At 41.2% G+C, this 16499-nt stretch overlaps 2 protein-coding genes across 4 annotated transcripts in view; one reads left to right on the plus strand and one right to left on the minus strand.

Moving 5' to 3' along the window:
- The window catches only part of ptpn12 (protein tyrosine phosphatase non-receptor type 12), a 41508-nt gene extending 32225 nt beyond the window's left edge, over positions 1–9283 (minus strand). For all 3 annotated transcript variants that reach the window (XM_046378753.1, XM_046378751.1, XM_046378752.1), the window contains exon 1: positions 8662–9283. In XM_046378753.1, coding sequence (XP_046234709.1) covers positions 8662–8763 — 102 coding nt within the window. In that variant the 5' untranslated portion in view covers positions 8764–9283. The remainder of the gene's footprint in view (positions 1–8661) is intronic.
- Positions 9284–14478: 5195 nt separating this feature from the next.
- Positions 14479–16216, plus strand: LOC124053693. The gene is made up of 4 exons (XM_046379104.1): positions 14479–14827; positions 14920–15067; positions 15264–15465; positions 15796–16216. The coding sequence occupies exons 1-4, from the start codon at positions 14808–14810 to the stop codon at positions 16185–16187; spliced, it is 762 nt and encodes a 253-aa protein (XP_046235060.1). The 5' UTR covers positions 14479–14807; the 3' UTR covers positions 16188–16216.
- The last annotated feature ends 283 nt before the right edge of the window (positions 16217–16499 follow it).

Below are 16499 nucleotides of genomic sequence, written 5' to 3' on the forward strand. Positions count from 1 at the left end.
TCCGGACCGTGTGTGTGTGTGTGTGAGTGTGTGAGTGAGTGAGTGAGTGACCCTTCCTCATTACCTCAAGTTCCTGCCAAAGATAATGTCCGACAATTAGCATCATTTGCCAAGCTGTATACGCACATGCAAACAGGCACATACTCATGTCATTTCCACTTTATGGCTACTGGCTAATATAGGTCAGTGGAGCACTGATAACATGAGTGCCATGAACACTCACACACACATACATATGAAAGCCCCATTATTCACAGTCACAAAGCAGAAAGTGCTTTTATGTAATTAGTCACCAGGCTTCCCTTTCTGTCTGTCTTTCATTTTCAGTTCCCCAGCCATCTGACAGATTTATTCTGTTGTGCAAGTCACAAAGTCAGCAGTTCAACATGAGAATGTGACAACGCAAAAAAAAAAAAAAAAAAGAATATGCTGTTACAGATAGGAATTTGCAAAAGAAACGAAAAGTACTTTATCACCATCAAAACACCCGAACACTCCAAATTTTTTTCGGTTAAAACAATAATTCACTGACATTGAGGAATTGTGTATTAAGTATGAATAAGCCCCTGAACCTGCATCTTGTCTTTATGTGGTTGGCAATACGGTTACACAGACTCCAGGAAACATCTGGCCTGAGCTAAGAGCACACACTTCAACCAACCATTTAAAACCACAGACCACCGTCACTTCTGGGTACCCTCTTCCTTCATCAGCTACAATCTCAGCATTGCATGTATGTGCATGTACAGAGACATACAGTAAGGTGGGCACAGAAAACCTGCTCATAGGGTTTCCTTTGAATGTGTCCGAGTGTTCGCACCATTACGATAAACAAAACAAAAGTGGACAGGGAAAATAAAAGGAGGCATAATGGTGTAGTGGGCACTGAGATGGAGGGACAGTTGGAGTTACAGATAGTGATCTCTGACAAGGAGTGCATTGTTTAAATACCAGGAGTATAAATACCACAAAAACATGCAAACTTGGCTGTGCAATGAAAAGAGAGTGAATAAATCAAAAAGTATGTAACTTAAAAATTATGCAAGCAAGATGAAAGGTGACTGTCAGAGAAAAGGAAGGAAGGAGGAACAAGAAATGGAGGAGATCTTCTATCACTTTCATTCAGGGTTTGAGAAGGATCCTGAACCACAAGTACCAGTAGTTCTACTCTGCAGCTGATCACCATGTGACATTCCCTGTGAAGATCAGAATGACATCATTTCATAGCATGACATCCCTCCTCCCCTCACTTCTCATCATTTGCGCTTCTCCCAAACCATAAACACCCTCTAAAATTTACTGTTCAAGTTAAAAAATAAATGGACATCATCAACAAGAAATTGTTAGCGAGAGGTGGGCAGGTTTATGGAGCCCAGACACTCAACGTGAAGGAGTTTGAGCTGTTTGCATTTCTGTTAAAATCGTTAACTTCACTTCCAAATGCTAAGCATACATGGTTAACATTTACTTGGTGGTAAATTTCCTGCTTTGGATTGAGGCCTGCAACAGGAAGCAGATGTGGTCAAACCGTGTATAATCCCAATTATCTGGGACAGGAGCTCATTGTGTGTTGAGTGTGTGCTCAGTAGTGTAGTGTGTGTTTGTGTGTATTAATCACTTCCTTGTTCAGATATTCACAGCTCATATGAGTAGTCAAACAGGTGACCCTTGCGCCCACCAGCCAAATTAGTGTGATTTTATACATCTCACACTATGACTCGAGTCCTAATTTGGGTATTTTTGTGTTTGTTTACTGATATTACAATAATTTGACCCATTACTGGTGCCCAAAAGAGATTTTTTGTCTTTCCTGTGGTGCTATGTCCATCTCAAGTACACTTCAACAGGTTTCTGCGTGTACGTTAATGCATATGTGTTGCATGTGAGCTGCAATGGCTAAGATGACTCTGTCATGTAGTCACCCATTATACACACAGAGGCATTACTACATAATTTCCTGAGTGTTTGAGTGTGTGGTCTCCTTATCTTGATCAATAAAGGCGACCGGCCTTGTCAGCTAGCGTTCATCACGTAAAACCTCATATGCACGCGCGCGCGCACTCACGCACGCACACAAACTGCATCTTCAGAGCGGAAATATCGTGTTGCGCCTCTTCTGAGAAACTCCCGGCTTAGGGGCAAAGTGGCTGGTTTCTGGGTTAAGCTGTGGGAGGGGGCTGGTGACAAAAGAGGAGGCCTGTGACACCAAAAGAAATTTGGAAGTCTTGTTACAGGAACATGAGGAGGCCTTCCAGTGATGGAAGACGACTGGGAAGACAATCATCAGTTCAGATTTTATCAGTGGTGTTACTTTTCTTAGTATACACCACAAACAGTAGCACAGGACTGTTAAAATTTGTGTCAGTGCTTTTTATCCAATGAGAACACAATATAGGACAAACTGTAATTCTGCTGTTTCTCAAATGACCAAATGCATCGTTTTTCCCAAACGATAAATTTTGCAAAATTTAAAGCCCTGCACTTCAGTTCATGCCAAATAAATGGTTTGGGATGAGCTTCCCAGAGCCCCTCAAGCTGTTTTTCAGCACAGTGACAGACTAATGAGTTTGAAAATGAGAAGACGTGGTGCTTTATTTCACCAAATGAAAGATAACATAAAAGTGCTGAACTCCACACTGATCCCCCAAAAGTGGACGAGTCTTAACACAAACACAACGTGCACATTAATATACTCAGTCTCAGACCTAAAACTTGTGTTATGTTTTCATCATTTTTATCACGCACATGATTAATCTGATCACATCTTTCGTCCCTTCACTCAGTGTGAGTTAATCTGGGACAAATGAAACTATTTGCGCATGAAGTTGTCTAAAACACCCATCTTCTGTTACAACATGGATCTGTACATCTCTGACCGGTGAGATGTGTGTGTGTGTGTGTGTGTGTGGGCTTGTGTAATACATGGGACATAAAGGCTTCCAGATCATGTGCTGCAGGCTCGGATGTGTGTCTGTGTGTGTGTGTAGGCACTGAAAAAACACACACAAAATTCAGAAAAGGGGAAGCCCCCTGGTGACCGTGAAAATTGCTACTACACACAAACATGAACCCACAAGAACACACCACACACACACACACTAGCATGTTAGGTATTGTCACACTCATTTTCTTGCCTCCCCTCTGAGTGTTTTATGTCTGCCTGATAGGACACACGTTTAGAGAAGCGAGTGCGTTTGCACTTTTTCGCTTTCTTTGATGTGCTGCTTGGGAGTAATCTGCGAGCAAAGGTGGGGCAGGAACACACACACACACACACACACACGCATGCACGCACACACATACACACAGGCTGATCTCCTCTGTCTAAACCCTGTCTAGACTACAATGCTGAGCCCAGTGTTCCCAAAAGCAGGTACAAAAACAATATGAAAGTTTGTGGGAAGGCACAGGCAACTGATCACACAGATGTTTCTTTTTGTTTCCGGCCATGTGGTTTATTTCCTGTTTTTACATCACGCTCATTTTACATCTCATTTCCAACTTGAAGCACTTTGTAGCTACATTTGCTGAACCTGTGAAATGATTTTTACACCTCCATAAAAGACACTTTAAGTGTCTCATCCTATCTCACAGGCAGCCCACAATATCCATGCATCTGTTTGTATACAGACGACAGTCTGCTCATGTGCCACATGGGGGCACTGAGAATATGAACAGCCAAAATTGCAATGTGTTTAAAGCTCCATGTATGGCAAGTTAGATTTTGCATAAGTTAGATTTTGTGTGTTGTTTAACACTGCTATCATACTGCCAGGGTTTGGACAAACATACAAAAATGTACAACACTGTGATGCACTCTGGGGAGAAGTCTTCTTTAATAGCATGTTTCTCTCAGACTTTGTAGTGGCCTACAAGTTACAGAAGACTTCCCATAACACAGAGGTCACAGGCTCAACCCCAAAGCTACTATCTCTATCAACTGCTGTGTTGTGCCTTTGACGTAAAAATCTGATTTCCAGATCAAATCAAGAAGATGAGAATACATGAGATTTTCTCAAGTAGATTGTCAAACCAGAGAAACTCGTTACTCTTCTCTCTCTTTCTTCAAATGAAAGTCTGCATCAAATACAGACACCCTCTGTCCACAGGAAGTGACTGATCAAAAGTAAAGCCAGCAGGGAGTCAGTACTCCCCCAATAAACCAGTGAAGTTTGCTTAACAAGCCAGATCTGTGAGTCAGCAATCTAACTTTCCAGGGGACTTCAGTGGCGACAAAATTTCACACCTTGTTCAATTAATTTGAAAGATGAGATGATATGTTTTCTAGGCAGCAAAGTAAACCCACGCTTAGCTTTCACGTCTAGTTCAACTTTGGCGACCTTCACACAAATTCACACCATCACTCTGTGGGGTCTAACATGAAGGAAGCCTAATTTCATTTTATATAATTTGTACCTAGCAAATAAATGGAAATGCCAAAGCCTTGCAAGATGATCTGTTGTTCAACACTATAAAGGACTCCAGATGTCACCGTTTTATCTCTAAAACTGCAATGGTCATCTTTTTTAAAATCTTCTCTGGATGTGTCCATAATGTTGCCCCTGCAACTGGCTATTTGTTAAGAAGCTCTGGCTCTCTTACATAAGCACACTAATAGCTGGTTTGGAAAGTCGTGGGTTGACAGAGCCAGCTGATAAACACCCTTGTGAAACGAGTAAGATTGCCATTGCTTGGATTTTGTGGAACCAGCAACTACACAGATGCTCCAGTTTTGCAGAACATATGTCATGAGATTCTGGCACTCAACTGCACATATTTTGTCTTTTATCCCATGTGTATCCTTTTGAATTAAAGATATCATATGTAGCATTCATCCTTTAAAATGTCAAAAAATGACTACACCCGGTTATTTACATTGAGTTGTGTACTTACATTATCATAAATGTTGTCAACAACGTTCAAACCCATAGAAATCTGTAATTTAATCACAGTAACTGTATGATACAGTGAGGATGGAAGTCCATGAACAAACAAACTTAAAAACATTACCTGTGAGCGTCTCTGCCCGAGTCACATCAGATAACTTTTCAATGGCCATGACTGTTGTGTAACACGAGGACCACAATTCCCATAATTCCATATCCCATTTCACAAGCTTGAATCTTTTAAAAAGTTACTGGAGTCCTCACTGCCGCCAACATGCAATACTGTAAAGTGCAACTTTAAAAAATGGGTCAAGGAAGAAATAACAGGCCAATACTGGTTTTAACAAAGTATATTTGTTAGAGTATATAGTAGTATGTAATCTAGCGCTTTGATTACTATACCACCATGCAGGATTACGAGAAGAATGTGTCCAATTTACTCCACATTCAGGACTGTTTTGCTCTGTCTCCTTGTTGTTCATGGGAGGCCTTGATGTGTTTGCACCATGTGCACCAGTATGTGCCATGTAATTACCGTAGATCAGTTGTTGATTACCCCCCCATAGAAATGCCTTTAAATGAAATTCCTAAAATTAACAACGCCATGTTCTAACTCTGACAGCCGAAATAGGTCACAAAAATGTTTCTGGTTGGTTCAGACATGACAATTTCAAGACTGAATACCATAAGAAGACACTTCTCACATTTGGGAAAATTTCAAATATTCCCGTCCTACTAAAAAAACGAAAAAGAGTACTGAACAAAGCATATAATCGCTGACTCTTTGCCCTACCAGAGCACTGTAATTATGTCTATGAAACACATTCTATATATAAACAACAATAGGCAGTTAAAGTGGGTGTTATGTCAGGGTGTTCTGGTGACTCAGTGGACAAAGGAGTACACCCCATGCACTTGTGGTGCTGTGAGCTTGACTCCATGTTGAAAGCTTGAGGAGAACCTCAAACTGGCACGAAAGACCAGAACAACCAACTTAAGCACCTACATACATGTTGGCTGTGGCTGAAGAGACTTAACTGTGCTTGGTGCACTGGCAAGCGGCCCACCTGTGTTCAATCTCAACAAGTTTTCTTGTCTAAAGGCTGGCACGCCTGCTGAATAATTTAAATCAAGCTCTTAATTTACTGGCTGATGCTGCCAGTAAATTTAGCTTGAAGCCACATCTACACATATTCCATAAAGCGGATATTCACCAAGTTCTTCTGTAATTCTGAAAAGACGGGCTCTGTTCAAGGCTGCCATTTTCTGTAGCCACAAGGGCAGAAGGGATGTCTTGTCAGGGAAATTGATAAAGGAACACTCTTTTACCAACAAAAAATATGGCAAACAGATCCTCCCAAAGTACAGCAGCAGAAGAGTGTGGTTGTAGCATGCCGCTTGACAAGGCGTGGACGTCTGTAAAGTTATGAATGAGAAGTGTGGTGGTGCTAAAAGAAGAACCTACATTTATCCAGTCAACTCTACATAGAGAATTTAAGATTAAAACCAACCAGCAGCCAATGAAAAACAATAATTTTTAAAAAGCTGTGATCATACTAGACGATTTCAACCTGTTGTTTTATTTCTGATCATATGCATTAGGGTGAGAACATTATATGGCTACCACTAACACTCAGTTAACAGGTTAGATAATCAAAAGAAAATTAGTTGCCAGCTATTTTGATAATGGACTAATTATTACAGACATTTTTCAAGAAAAAAAAGTCAAACATTTGCTGGTTCCTGCTTCTTAAATGTATGGATGTGCTGCTTTTCATTGAGTTTTGAACAACTGGATGAACCAAAGAAGCAATTCGAAGAAGTCCTTTAGGACTCTGAGAAACTGAGATGAGAATATTTTGACAATTTATAGACTAAATAATAAATTGTCAAAATAACCAGGAGATTAGTCATTAGTGAAACTAATCGTTAGTGACAGGTCTAAATATGGTCTATAAATACGCTTTTGCTCTCTCATCTATTAAGTACTTCCTAAATGCCTCTCACACAGTCTACCTCCCTGCTTTCTGAAACACATGCTCAAAGGACAAGACAGGCCTTGTCAACAGCACACAAGTGGACACAGAGTTTTCCTCGTTTCATAATTTGTTATATACCTATTTATTATTTTCAGCAAGAAAAGCCTTCCAAATAGTCTAGCTTTTATCCAAGTGTACCCAGGAATTGATAAAGCTTCAGCTTTAAAGCCAAGACAAAATGTTATGAAATGAGTCGACAAAGAATGTTGCAAGCTCCAGCAAGCAGCTTGCATAAAGTAAGGAAGTAAGGAAAATGGAGTGTGTGCATGTGTGCAACTGTAGTCAAAAGGAGAAGAAGTTAACTACTCTGACGCTGATTAGCCTCCTTCCGAAAACAATCAAACTGCAGCGCAATAAAACAAACAAATCACATCCCTTCCTTTAAACATAATGTGAATTACAAAACAAACCTGAGCCTACAGTTGGCTGCTACAACGAGTTAAGCTATAACTGAGGTCTCTTATCCTAATCATTTAGTGACACTAATAAATTACATTAAACTTAAATATGAAATGTGCACGCATCCTCCAGCCAGCACTACATTTGCTAACACACCCTTATCAAAGCAATTAAACTAAAATGACCACATAATGACACAAGAAGTATTATAGCAGTGACATTCCTTATGTGGCTATTTCAGCTATTTCACAAGCCTGGGACACAGTCCTATTTTGAGTCTGAAGTTGCAACACAATAACATCCAGTGATGAAGTGTGGATTGGGGATTGCAGGTCATAAGGCAAACAAAATATCCCATCAAAACAGGTTACTTTTACAATAAATAACTAAAAGATCTCGATCATCTCCACATCAAAGAAAGGATAACAACATACGAGAAAATTAGTAGAATTAGATGAATGTATACACTCAGTTGCCTGTTTATTAGGGACGCAAACCTAATACAGTCTAATACAACACCCTTGCACTCACCCCAACCCTCATGAAGGCTATAATGTTCACTTTTAGTTAGGGATCTGTTTTGATTCAACTTCATGATTATTCTGAAGTTGTAATTTGCAGTACTGTTGACTTACATTGCATCACACTGTGTCTCTAATATCTTGCCCACCCTATTTATTTCATTAAGCAAACTGTGTTTAACAATTACAGGCATTGGTTTAACTGTCTCCATAAACTACAGTACACATCTGCCCTAAACTTTCATTAAATTACTACAGGCGTCCTTGTAAATATTTCTTAGAGATGTCTAACACCACACTGTAACAAAAGTATGCACAGTAACACTACAGGTACGCAATAGGAGATAATACATACAATTAAGCTCATTATGGTAGCTGGATATTCACTCCTCACTGAGAACAGACAGACAATGAATCATAACCACTGTAACACTGCACTTAAGATCAACGTTTACCTACAGGCTAAACTACCCTAAAAAATTAGCCCATGGCTGGAAAGTGACGAGAATGTGTTTTATTTTGCAGTTGCCTCTCTTTTTTTAAAAGAAGCTGCAGGAGCCGGTTGTGTTTCCGTGGTATGGGAGACAATGCTAGGCCGCCATGTAAAGCCTGGAAATGGGAGGAAAAGGAAGAGGGCAGTGTGGCCGCCCCTGCCTCTGCTCTTAGGGGATACAGGGAACCAGGAGACGGGAGGGGAGGGGGGATATGGAGGGTCAGTACGTACGGAGGGAAAGGTGGAAACAGAAGGGAGAAAGGTCTGTCTGAGATAGGTATGAGGCAAAGGAAGCTGTGCAGGGCTCGTAAATTTTGACCCACCATAAAGTCGCTGCCGAAGTTGTCCTCTCCCCTCTCCTCGTCCCCCTCGCTCATGGCCTTCACCCCCTGGATAAACTTTCTCAGGATGCTGGCTTGGTCCATCCTTCGGTCCTCTTGTAACGAATCCCGGTGCCTTTTCCTTTTCTTAAAAAAAAAAACAAAAAACGAAAAAAAAACAACCTCCCGAAGTAGCAAGGGGAGAGAAAATGCAAAAATAAAAGACAACAACAGGACACAAGGGAAAGGGAACAGGGAGGAATAAATAAAAATAAATAAGCTTCACGGATCCTCCCAGAGAGTCATCGTCGGTTCACAACACAACACCTTCTTTTTTTTTATTATCGCCCCATGTTGTTTCTCCCTTTCCCTCTTTCTTCTGGGCTGTTTTCACAACGTTAACGTTAGTCCCAAAGAAAAGCAGCAGCGGCCGGGTTTCCTGGTCAACATACAAGTTCAACACCGCGGCCTAACATAGACTGTAAACAACTGGCTCTGTAAGAAAAAAAATAAAGACAAAAGACAAAAAAACCTAGTCTGGTCAGTCTATCTACCCCTCCCTGTCTACCTCGGTTGCCACATTCACACACTACTGCTCGTTATTCGCTACTGGGGAACATCCGGACTGGGCTAAGCCAAAGGAGGAAAAGTCCCTCCCCTTCCACAATGTGACTGCCTGTGATTGGACAGATGAAACTAGATATTAGATTCCCATTGGCTGACATGGCTGTAGTTCTACCAAAGAGACAGCTCTGATTGGATTAAAAATGTGTCTGTCGTTTCGTCTGTCGATCGTCATCATCATTGGTATCATGAATGAGCAAATTACTGTAAAAGCTCAGAACAACAATGCAAAATATTTCCCGTAACTTTGTGATGGGTATTAATTCCTTTCATTAAAAATGTATATTATCATTTTATGGCATGTTTCTACTCGTGGATATAGACTGTATATGAACAGGAGTATTCATATTGTCTATATTCATATTGTCAGTGTTTTTTTAATGATGCATGTAATTAAATACAGATGGATCAATGACAATAAACTACCTCTAACAACACTTTCTGGTAAATTCTTGACAGGCTATTTCCTAAGTTATACTATAGGATGACTGAGTATATTGTTTTATAATGCTGCTTGAATTGCTACGTAGCTGCTGACAGTATTAATTATTCTGACATATTTCATTGTGGAAGCAGCTCATTTGCTCAGAGTTGCTGGTCAGAATTCATATATAATGCATATATTCTATATGTATAGCAACCGCTCTAGTAGCTTGTCTTTTATATATGATTGTTTTAAATGTGTTATTATCTTGATATGATCTGCGGTGGAGAAAGGGATGAATTTTCACATCTAGCTCAATTCTAAAATTGTTCCCAGCTAACTTTTTATTGCTATACCCCTTATTTGATTTGTTAAAATTCTTGCCTACATATGGGATATGTTCTCTCTCGTGTGTAACAGCTGATATTTGGTATCTCAGTATATCCAGCAGGTTTTATAAGAAAGAAAGTTTCTTTAGGATGGGACTTCGCACATGCATTCTGATGTAAAGCACTGTTTTCTACTTTCTTATTCTTACATTCAACCTTACAGTAGAGACAATAAGAGACAAAAAATTCTGACTGTTCACTTAAAGATTGTGGAGTTGTTTTGAGTGAAATTATTGCTGTGTAGGGATCACAGTATTTCTGTTATGTAACTGGTCCAGGTGGCACTCCGTCTTATTCCTCCAACTGTTTTCAGTGCTATTTGGAGTCACATGCATGTATACAATCACATATGGAAGCCACTGACCTGCTGCACCATCTACCAACATGCACACATGCTGCGTGCACATACCAGGACACACAGGAGAGAACAAGTTACAGTAATGTTGTTGATGGTTTAAAATCAGAGTGACAGGCTCTAATAATCCTGTCAGCCATACAGCTGTAACTGGATTTTAATCTAGATAGATAGATAGATACTGTAGATGGGTGAGAGGCAGATTATGTTTAGCCCAGAGTGAAGAAGCAGCTAACAGCCAACAGATTAATGGGTCGAAAACATAATCTGGATTAAGATGGATCCAGAAATAGAAACAAACAAATTTGTGATGAAACGTCTCCACTAACGAACACATGTAGGTAACTCCTAACAGCATGTCGAGCAGGAAGAGCAACACCAGGTTTAGTTGGTTAGATTATGAGAGTAATGCTCATCACTTTTAGTATTCGGTTCATATAAATTTCACAGAAAATCTGGTGTGAAAGAGAGAGAGAGAGAGAGAGATGGGGATGGAGAGAAGGACAGAGAAGAACAAATGGTGAATTGTTCCTCTGGGGACATTCACTGGGAGACTCAATGGACACTTATGCTTGATTAACTGTCTTCCGATAAGCATAAGCACGGCGAGAAAGGGATCCGGGTGACTTTGTTTTCCTTTCGTTCTGCCATTGACGACAAACAAGCCCGTCTTTTCAGAGTGAGGAAGAGGAGAAGGAGAAGGGACGCTGCCGCTGCGCCAGCAAGCTTTCACACACAAATTGCTTTTTGTCTTCTTGTCTTCAAACGTATTTACTTGTTATCCTCAGTAAATATTTAACGTTGTCTTTGCTTTTCCCCCCTTCTTCTTGTGTTTCTGCCCTCCTCTTTATTTACCAGACATGGGAGAAACAGTTGATTTTCAAGTCTGATAACTGAACCCTGCTTTTGTTACTGTTTTTCACTTTTTTGTTCCTCTTTCATTTAATCTTATTTCTCCTTTTTACAGTACATAAGGGCTGCAACTATTGATACATTTAATTATCTATCCATCTGATTATTTTCATATTTGGTCAATAAAATGTCATAAAATAAAATCCATCACAATTTACCTAAAGCCCAAGGTGACATAGTTAGATGTCTTGTTTAAACCCAGCGACACACCAAAGCTTATTATTAGCAGGCAGAGCTGTTTTCAGCTGTTATATTTCTGTTGTGTTATTCGGAGGTCAGAGGGGAGTTATTGTGTGGCTGAATCATTATGTGTGTCTGTGTTCTGTGCTTGTGGTGAGACTTGTTTCTTTTTCCTACAGTTCAATGGAAACAGGTCAAGCAGACTGAAGAGATGAACACACACCAAGAGAACTCTGCACTTCACTGTGTGTGTGTGTGTGTGTGTGTGTGTGTGTGTGTTCTGGTTGTAAAGGGAATAATATTTTAGGAGAAGCCTTCCACCACTGCCTTCTCTCTGTTACTTCCTTTTCTCAGTATGGGTTCTGGTTTCTCCGTACTGTATCTGACCCTGACCTCTGAGCTCTCTGCGGAGAAGACGAGGGGGGTCCTGCTGAATACAACAGGGTTCAATAACATATCATATTAATATTCCCTTTTTCTTCCTCAACCACACGCCCCTGTCCATCTTTTACTATCCCTCCCACCTTTTTTTTAATCTATTTCCTCTGCCCCCATCTCTCCCTAACTCCCCTCTCCTCTGCCTCCTCCTCTTCCTCATTTTCTCCACCTTTTACTCACTCTCTTTTTCCTCTTTCCGTCTCCCTCTTTCTGGAATGTGCTGTTCAGAAGCAGCTGAGTGGAGGAATGTTGCTGTAACAAGCCCATGCACAACCCCAACTGGAGGGAGGCTCCCTACACACACACCACACACACACACACACACACACACACACACACACACACACACACACACACACACACACAGTATCTTTCTCCTTGTGAAGTTTGTTCACTGACTTTCCTCCTCACAGCTAAATGATGAAGTCTCCCCTTCCTCTCCCTCATGCTCTCCTATCTGTCACACCATGTGCCTGCATTAGAGGGCAACAGGCAGGCTCAGCATGAAGCTGCATGTTTGAGAACATAGCAGGATGAGTATGTCTGGTCTGGACACACACACACACACACACACACACACACACACACACAGATAGAACGTGAGCCTGCCTGTTGCAGTAATGAAGAAGGGTGAAAATGTCTGCCCTGAGGCTAAATGAATGACTCAGTGGTATGTTACACAACCCTGCCATGCCTCGTTCTGCCCCTCGGGGGTTCAACATTCAGTCATTTACTCAGAGATATAAGAGAATAAAGGAGTGGACAAGCATCACCAACGTAGAAGCCCCCCATACGTGGGACATGAGCATCTTACTAGGTTCTGTGACATGTAAAGACCTCCACCCACGGGCCATCAGGGTCAGGGTTTGGTGAGAATGGAAACTACTCAAACCATATGCTGTGGCCTGTGAGGTCAAAGGAACTGAAGATTTGGAGACCACTTTTATCATCGAATCGCCTAATGAGAGGACATTTTTCAATAATGTTGCATCTTATGAAGACACTTTGAGTAGATTTTCTTCTTTAAATTTTCACCTTTCTGTAACTGGGACTGGATTAGTGGAAAACTGGAAAACACAGGAAGGAAAGGAGAAAAGGAAACTGGGATAAGTTTTAGTCTGGAGGTCCAGAAAGTGTAGGTGTTGTAAAAGCAATAAATGTAATAAAAAGCACAACATTTCTTTGTGACATGTAGTGAAACAGAACAAAAACAGAATCATACAGAAAATTCTGGCCTTTTTGTCTATGTGATATACTGTACGATGTACAGTGTGTGTGTGAGGGTGAGAGTGTGTGCAGAGTGGACTGACAGGTGAGGTGGGTGATGTGGCCTTCTGCCATGTGTGTTCTTGAGTGCAGCAACACCCTCAGTATAACCCTCAACGGATTCCAGCCAGCCTGTCTCTGTCTTCACCAATGTCACACGCGTGCACACACACACACACACACACACAATGGCAGGCGGCCAGCATTTGTGGTTGGACGCTCTGTCAGATTTAGACACTAATTACTGTCCTAACTTTTGAGAGCTGTGTGTGTGTGTGTGTGTGTGTGTGTCTCAGTGTCTGTTTAAGTGCATTACTTGGGCGTGTTTTACACGGAGTGTGTATGTGTCAGTGACACTAGTGCAGTTTCCCTGCTTGCTTACTGACACATTATTGCAAATGGAACTGGTGTGTAGTTCAAGCCAAGAGTAGATGACATATTTGAAGGAGAAAAAAAAAATCTATCAATCATTCTGGTGTGTAGGACTTTAAGGTCAACCATCAGATCACGGACATACAGTTTTAAAGTGAGTCTAGTCACTGGGGAGTAACTTATTATCCACTGGCGCCACCGAGTGGGCAACATTTGCATGTGCATCTTGAGATGCAAACTGCTGATAATTAGAAGAACATGCGGGCGCACTGGAGGGAAAGTCAGTTAACTGAATAAGTAAAAGTCCAGTCTCATGGTTTGTACTTTATCAGATATTAGATTTAACCTCGAATGAACCAATGCAACAAAGTAGTCGCGGCACGGTGCATTCATTTTGTTCACAACCACGTTTTCTAAAAAAAATTCTTTTGTTTTTCTCTTTAGTGTTTGTTCTCACTGTTTGCATCTTTTGTTCACTTGTGGTTCACTTACTTCCTGATGTTGCTGGTTTGTACTGCCTTTTTCTTAAAGCTTCGCTGTTAGTTATTGATTATTTCTTATGTGGAACCACTTTGTGGAAGCTCAAGTGCACCAAACTTAAGAAAGAGCAAGATTAAAACAGCTGCAGGTTGTTCAGGGCCACAGTGTGTGAAGGCTGACACCCCATGCATGTTTGTTTAGATTCTTTGGATGACCACATGTCTAAAAGTCATGCCTGAGAAATGGGCTGGTATTTAAAAACTAGTAAGAAAATCTTGAAAATCAATTCTAAAAGTGAAATTGTCTGGACTTGATCAGTACTCGAGCTGATGTGTTCTGGTCAAGTTGCAGGCAGTCAACAGTTTTTATAGGCAGACTAGACAAGAAAGCACTGCAATAATCAGGCCTAGAAGTTATGCAAGCATGCATTAGTTTTTCTGTGGTACTGTGATGAAAGAGGCATTGTGATATATTGTGAGCGTAACCGGAAAAAAGACCCATTTTTAAATGAAAATAAGATGAATTAGAGTGGAATGGTCAAATGGAATGGACAGGTAGGAATGTGGTGTCATAGAACATCTGCTGATTCACATGTTCCACGTCTCTCAGATCATTAGCCCACATTCACAGAGCCACTGCACACGTCGCGTCTGCGAGCTGCATATTGATCCTCAGCTTTTTCAGCACGCTGTACTGTCTGACTGAAACCATGAGCGACAAGAAGCAAAGGTGAGATATTCAGTGACCTTTGGGAGGGTTCTTCACCCGCTCCTTCTGCATGACACTAACACGGGGTTAACCTCTCTGAACTTTCTGGTCAGGCGACTCCTGAAGCGCAGAGAAAAGCACAAGAAGACAGGGGACGGAAGTCATGTGGACCAGGTTCATGACGTCCTTGACTCACGCAGATGCATCCTGCCAGAAATTGGCAATGGCTGCCGGATAACACAAGGCACAAGCAAAGTTATGGTTAGTCTCCCTCATCTAAACAAGTACAAAACATGGAATAGTAACAACATTACACTGGGAAGATTACTAACATCATCCTGTTTGTTATTTACAGCGATGGTAGGAGGTAGAGAAGAGCTGTGTTTTGCAAGTCGTCCCTCATCCCGACTTAACCCTTGTTTTTCTCACTTCTTTGTTCTGCTTTGTGAAATATCAGCCCACAGGTACGGGTGAAAAGGTTTCAACCCGCCCTCCCTCATTACCAGTTATGAGTGCTGACCAGGAGCAGGTTAAGAAGTTGAGCAAACGCTCTTCAGCTTCCACACATGGCTTTGAGGACATGCCAGTGTTTCCTCTAAGTGAGAAGAGCTGTTCAACCATACATCAACCTGAAACTCTGTCATTCAGAGGCAGTTCTGGTACGGACCCTCTCTCATGCACTTTAAAGCAGGCTGAATTCAGGAGCAAAAACTGTAATGTTAGAAGTAGACAATTGACATTAAATAGCTTTTGCACATACTTTTTTAACTGCATTTGAAGATCAAAATTCTACTTGCGTGCAGTACTTTTCGTTTTTTCAGAAAATTCACAGTTGCCCACGGTTTCTCAGTTATGATACAATCAGAAGGACGTTTGATCTGTTTGAAGAGAATATATTGATCTTCTGGTGCCACATTATTAATACAGCTCAACTGTTACCTGAACCAGCTTACTTGCAGTTTTATTGACTTTCTTTAATTCTCATGCAGTTATCAAACAAGACTGCAGCAACAAGGTGGGCAGTCAGCTGAAACTGGACACACCAAGGCCTTCACGCCTGCCCCCAATTGATAACGTGGTCCGGTCCTGCTCTCGTTCAGTGGGACACAAACCTATGATGGCCGTCCTCAGGCCACTGACAGAGCTGAGTACCTACTGTAAAGTGCCTGACATCAAGAAAGTGACAGAAGCCAGGAGTCACAGGCCAGTGAGCGGGGGACTGGACCGGCTGCCATTCGTACTGCCGCCAGTTTCGGAAACGAAGGAGGAAGTTAACAAGAACATCCAGCCGCCGCCAGTTGTGCACTGCGCAGAAGGTCGTCCCAGAGTGGACAAAGCAAAGAAAAAGAATAAACTGAAAACAAATGATGGGAACATTTAAGTACCATCTAACACATGAATAAAAGTTCATACCTACCAAGCATACAAGATATTCTTTCTTTTTCTTTTCTATTTTAACGTGTAAAACTTCATAACATATTTTTAAGTTGTCTGTTTTAATGCTCAGCGTCAGTGAATTCCTTGACTCAGCAAATGGACAACAAAAGCATCATGACTCTGTAAGGAAACAGGTATGACACCTCACCAGGTAGATTACTTTATTTTGCTAGATAAAAATCATTCTTTAGGGATTTTCTTCTCATCTCTCAGATGTTCTACAGGAATATGGTACATTTGGATGTCTGCATGGTCT

The sequence above is a fragment of the Scatophagus argus genome, chromosome 22 (genome assembly GCF_020382885.2).
Source record: "Scatophagus argus isolate fScaArg1 chromosome 22, fScaArg1.pri, whole genome shotgun sequence".
NCBI classification, from domain to species: domain Eukaryota; kingdom Metazoa; phylum Chordata; class Actinopteri; family Scatophagidae; genus Scatophagus; species Scatophagus argus.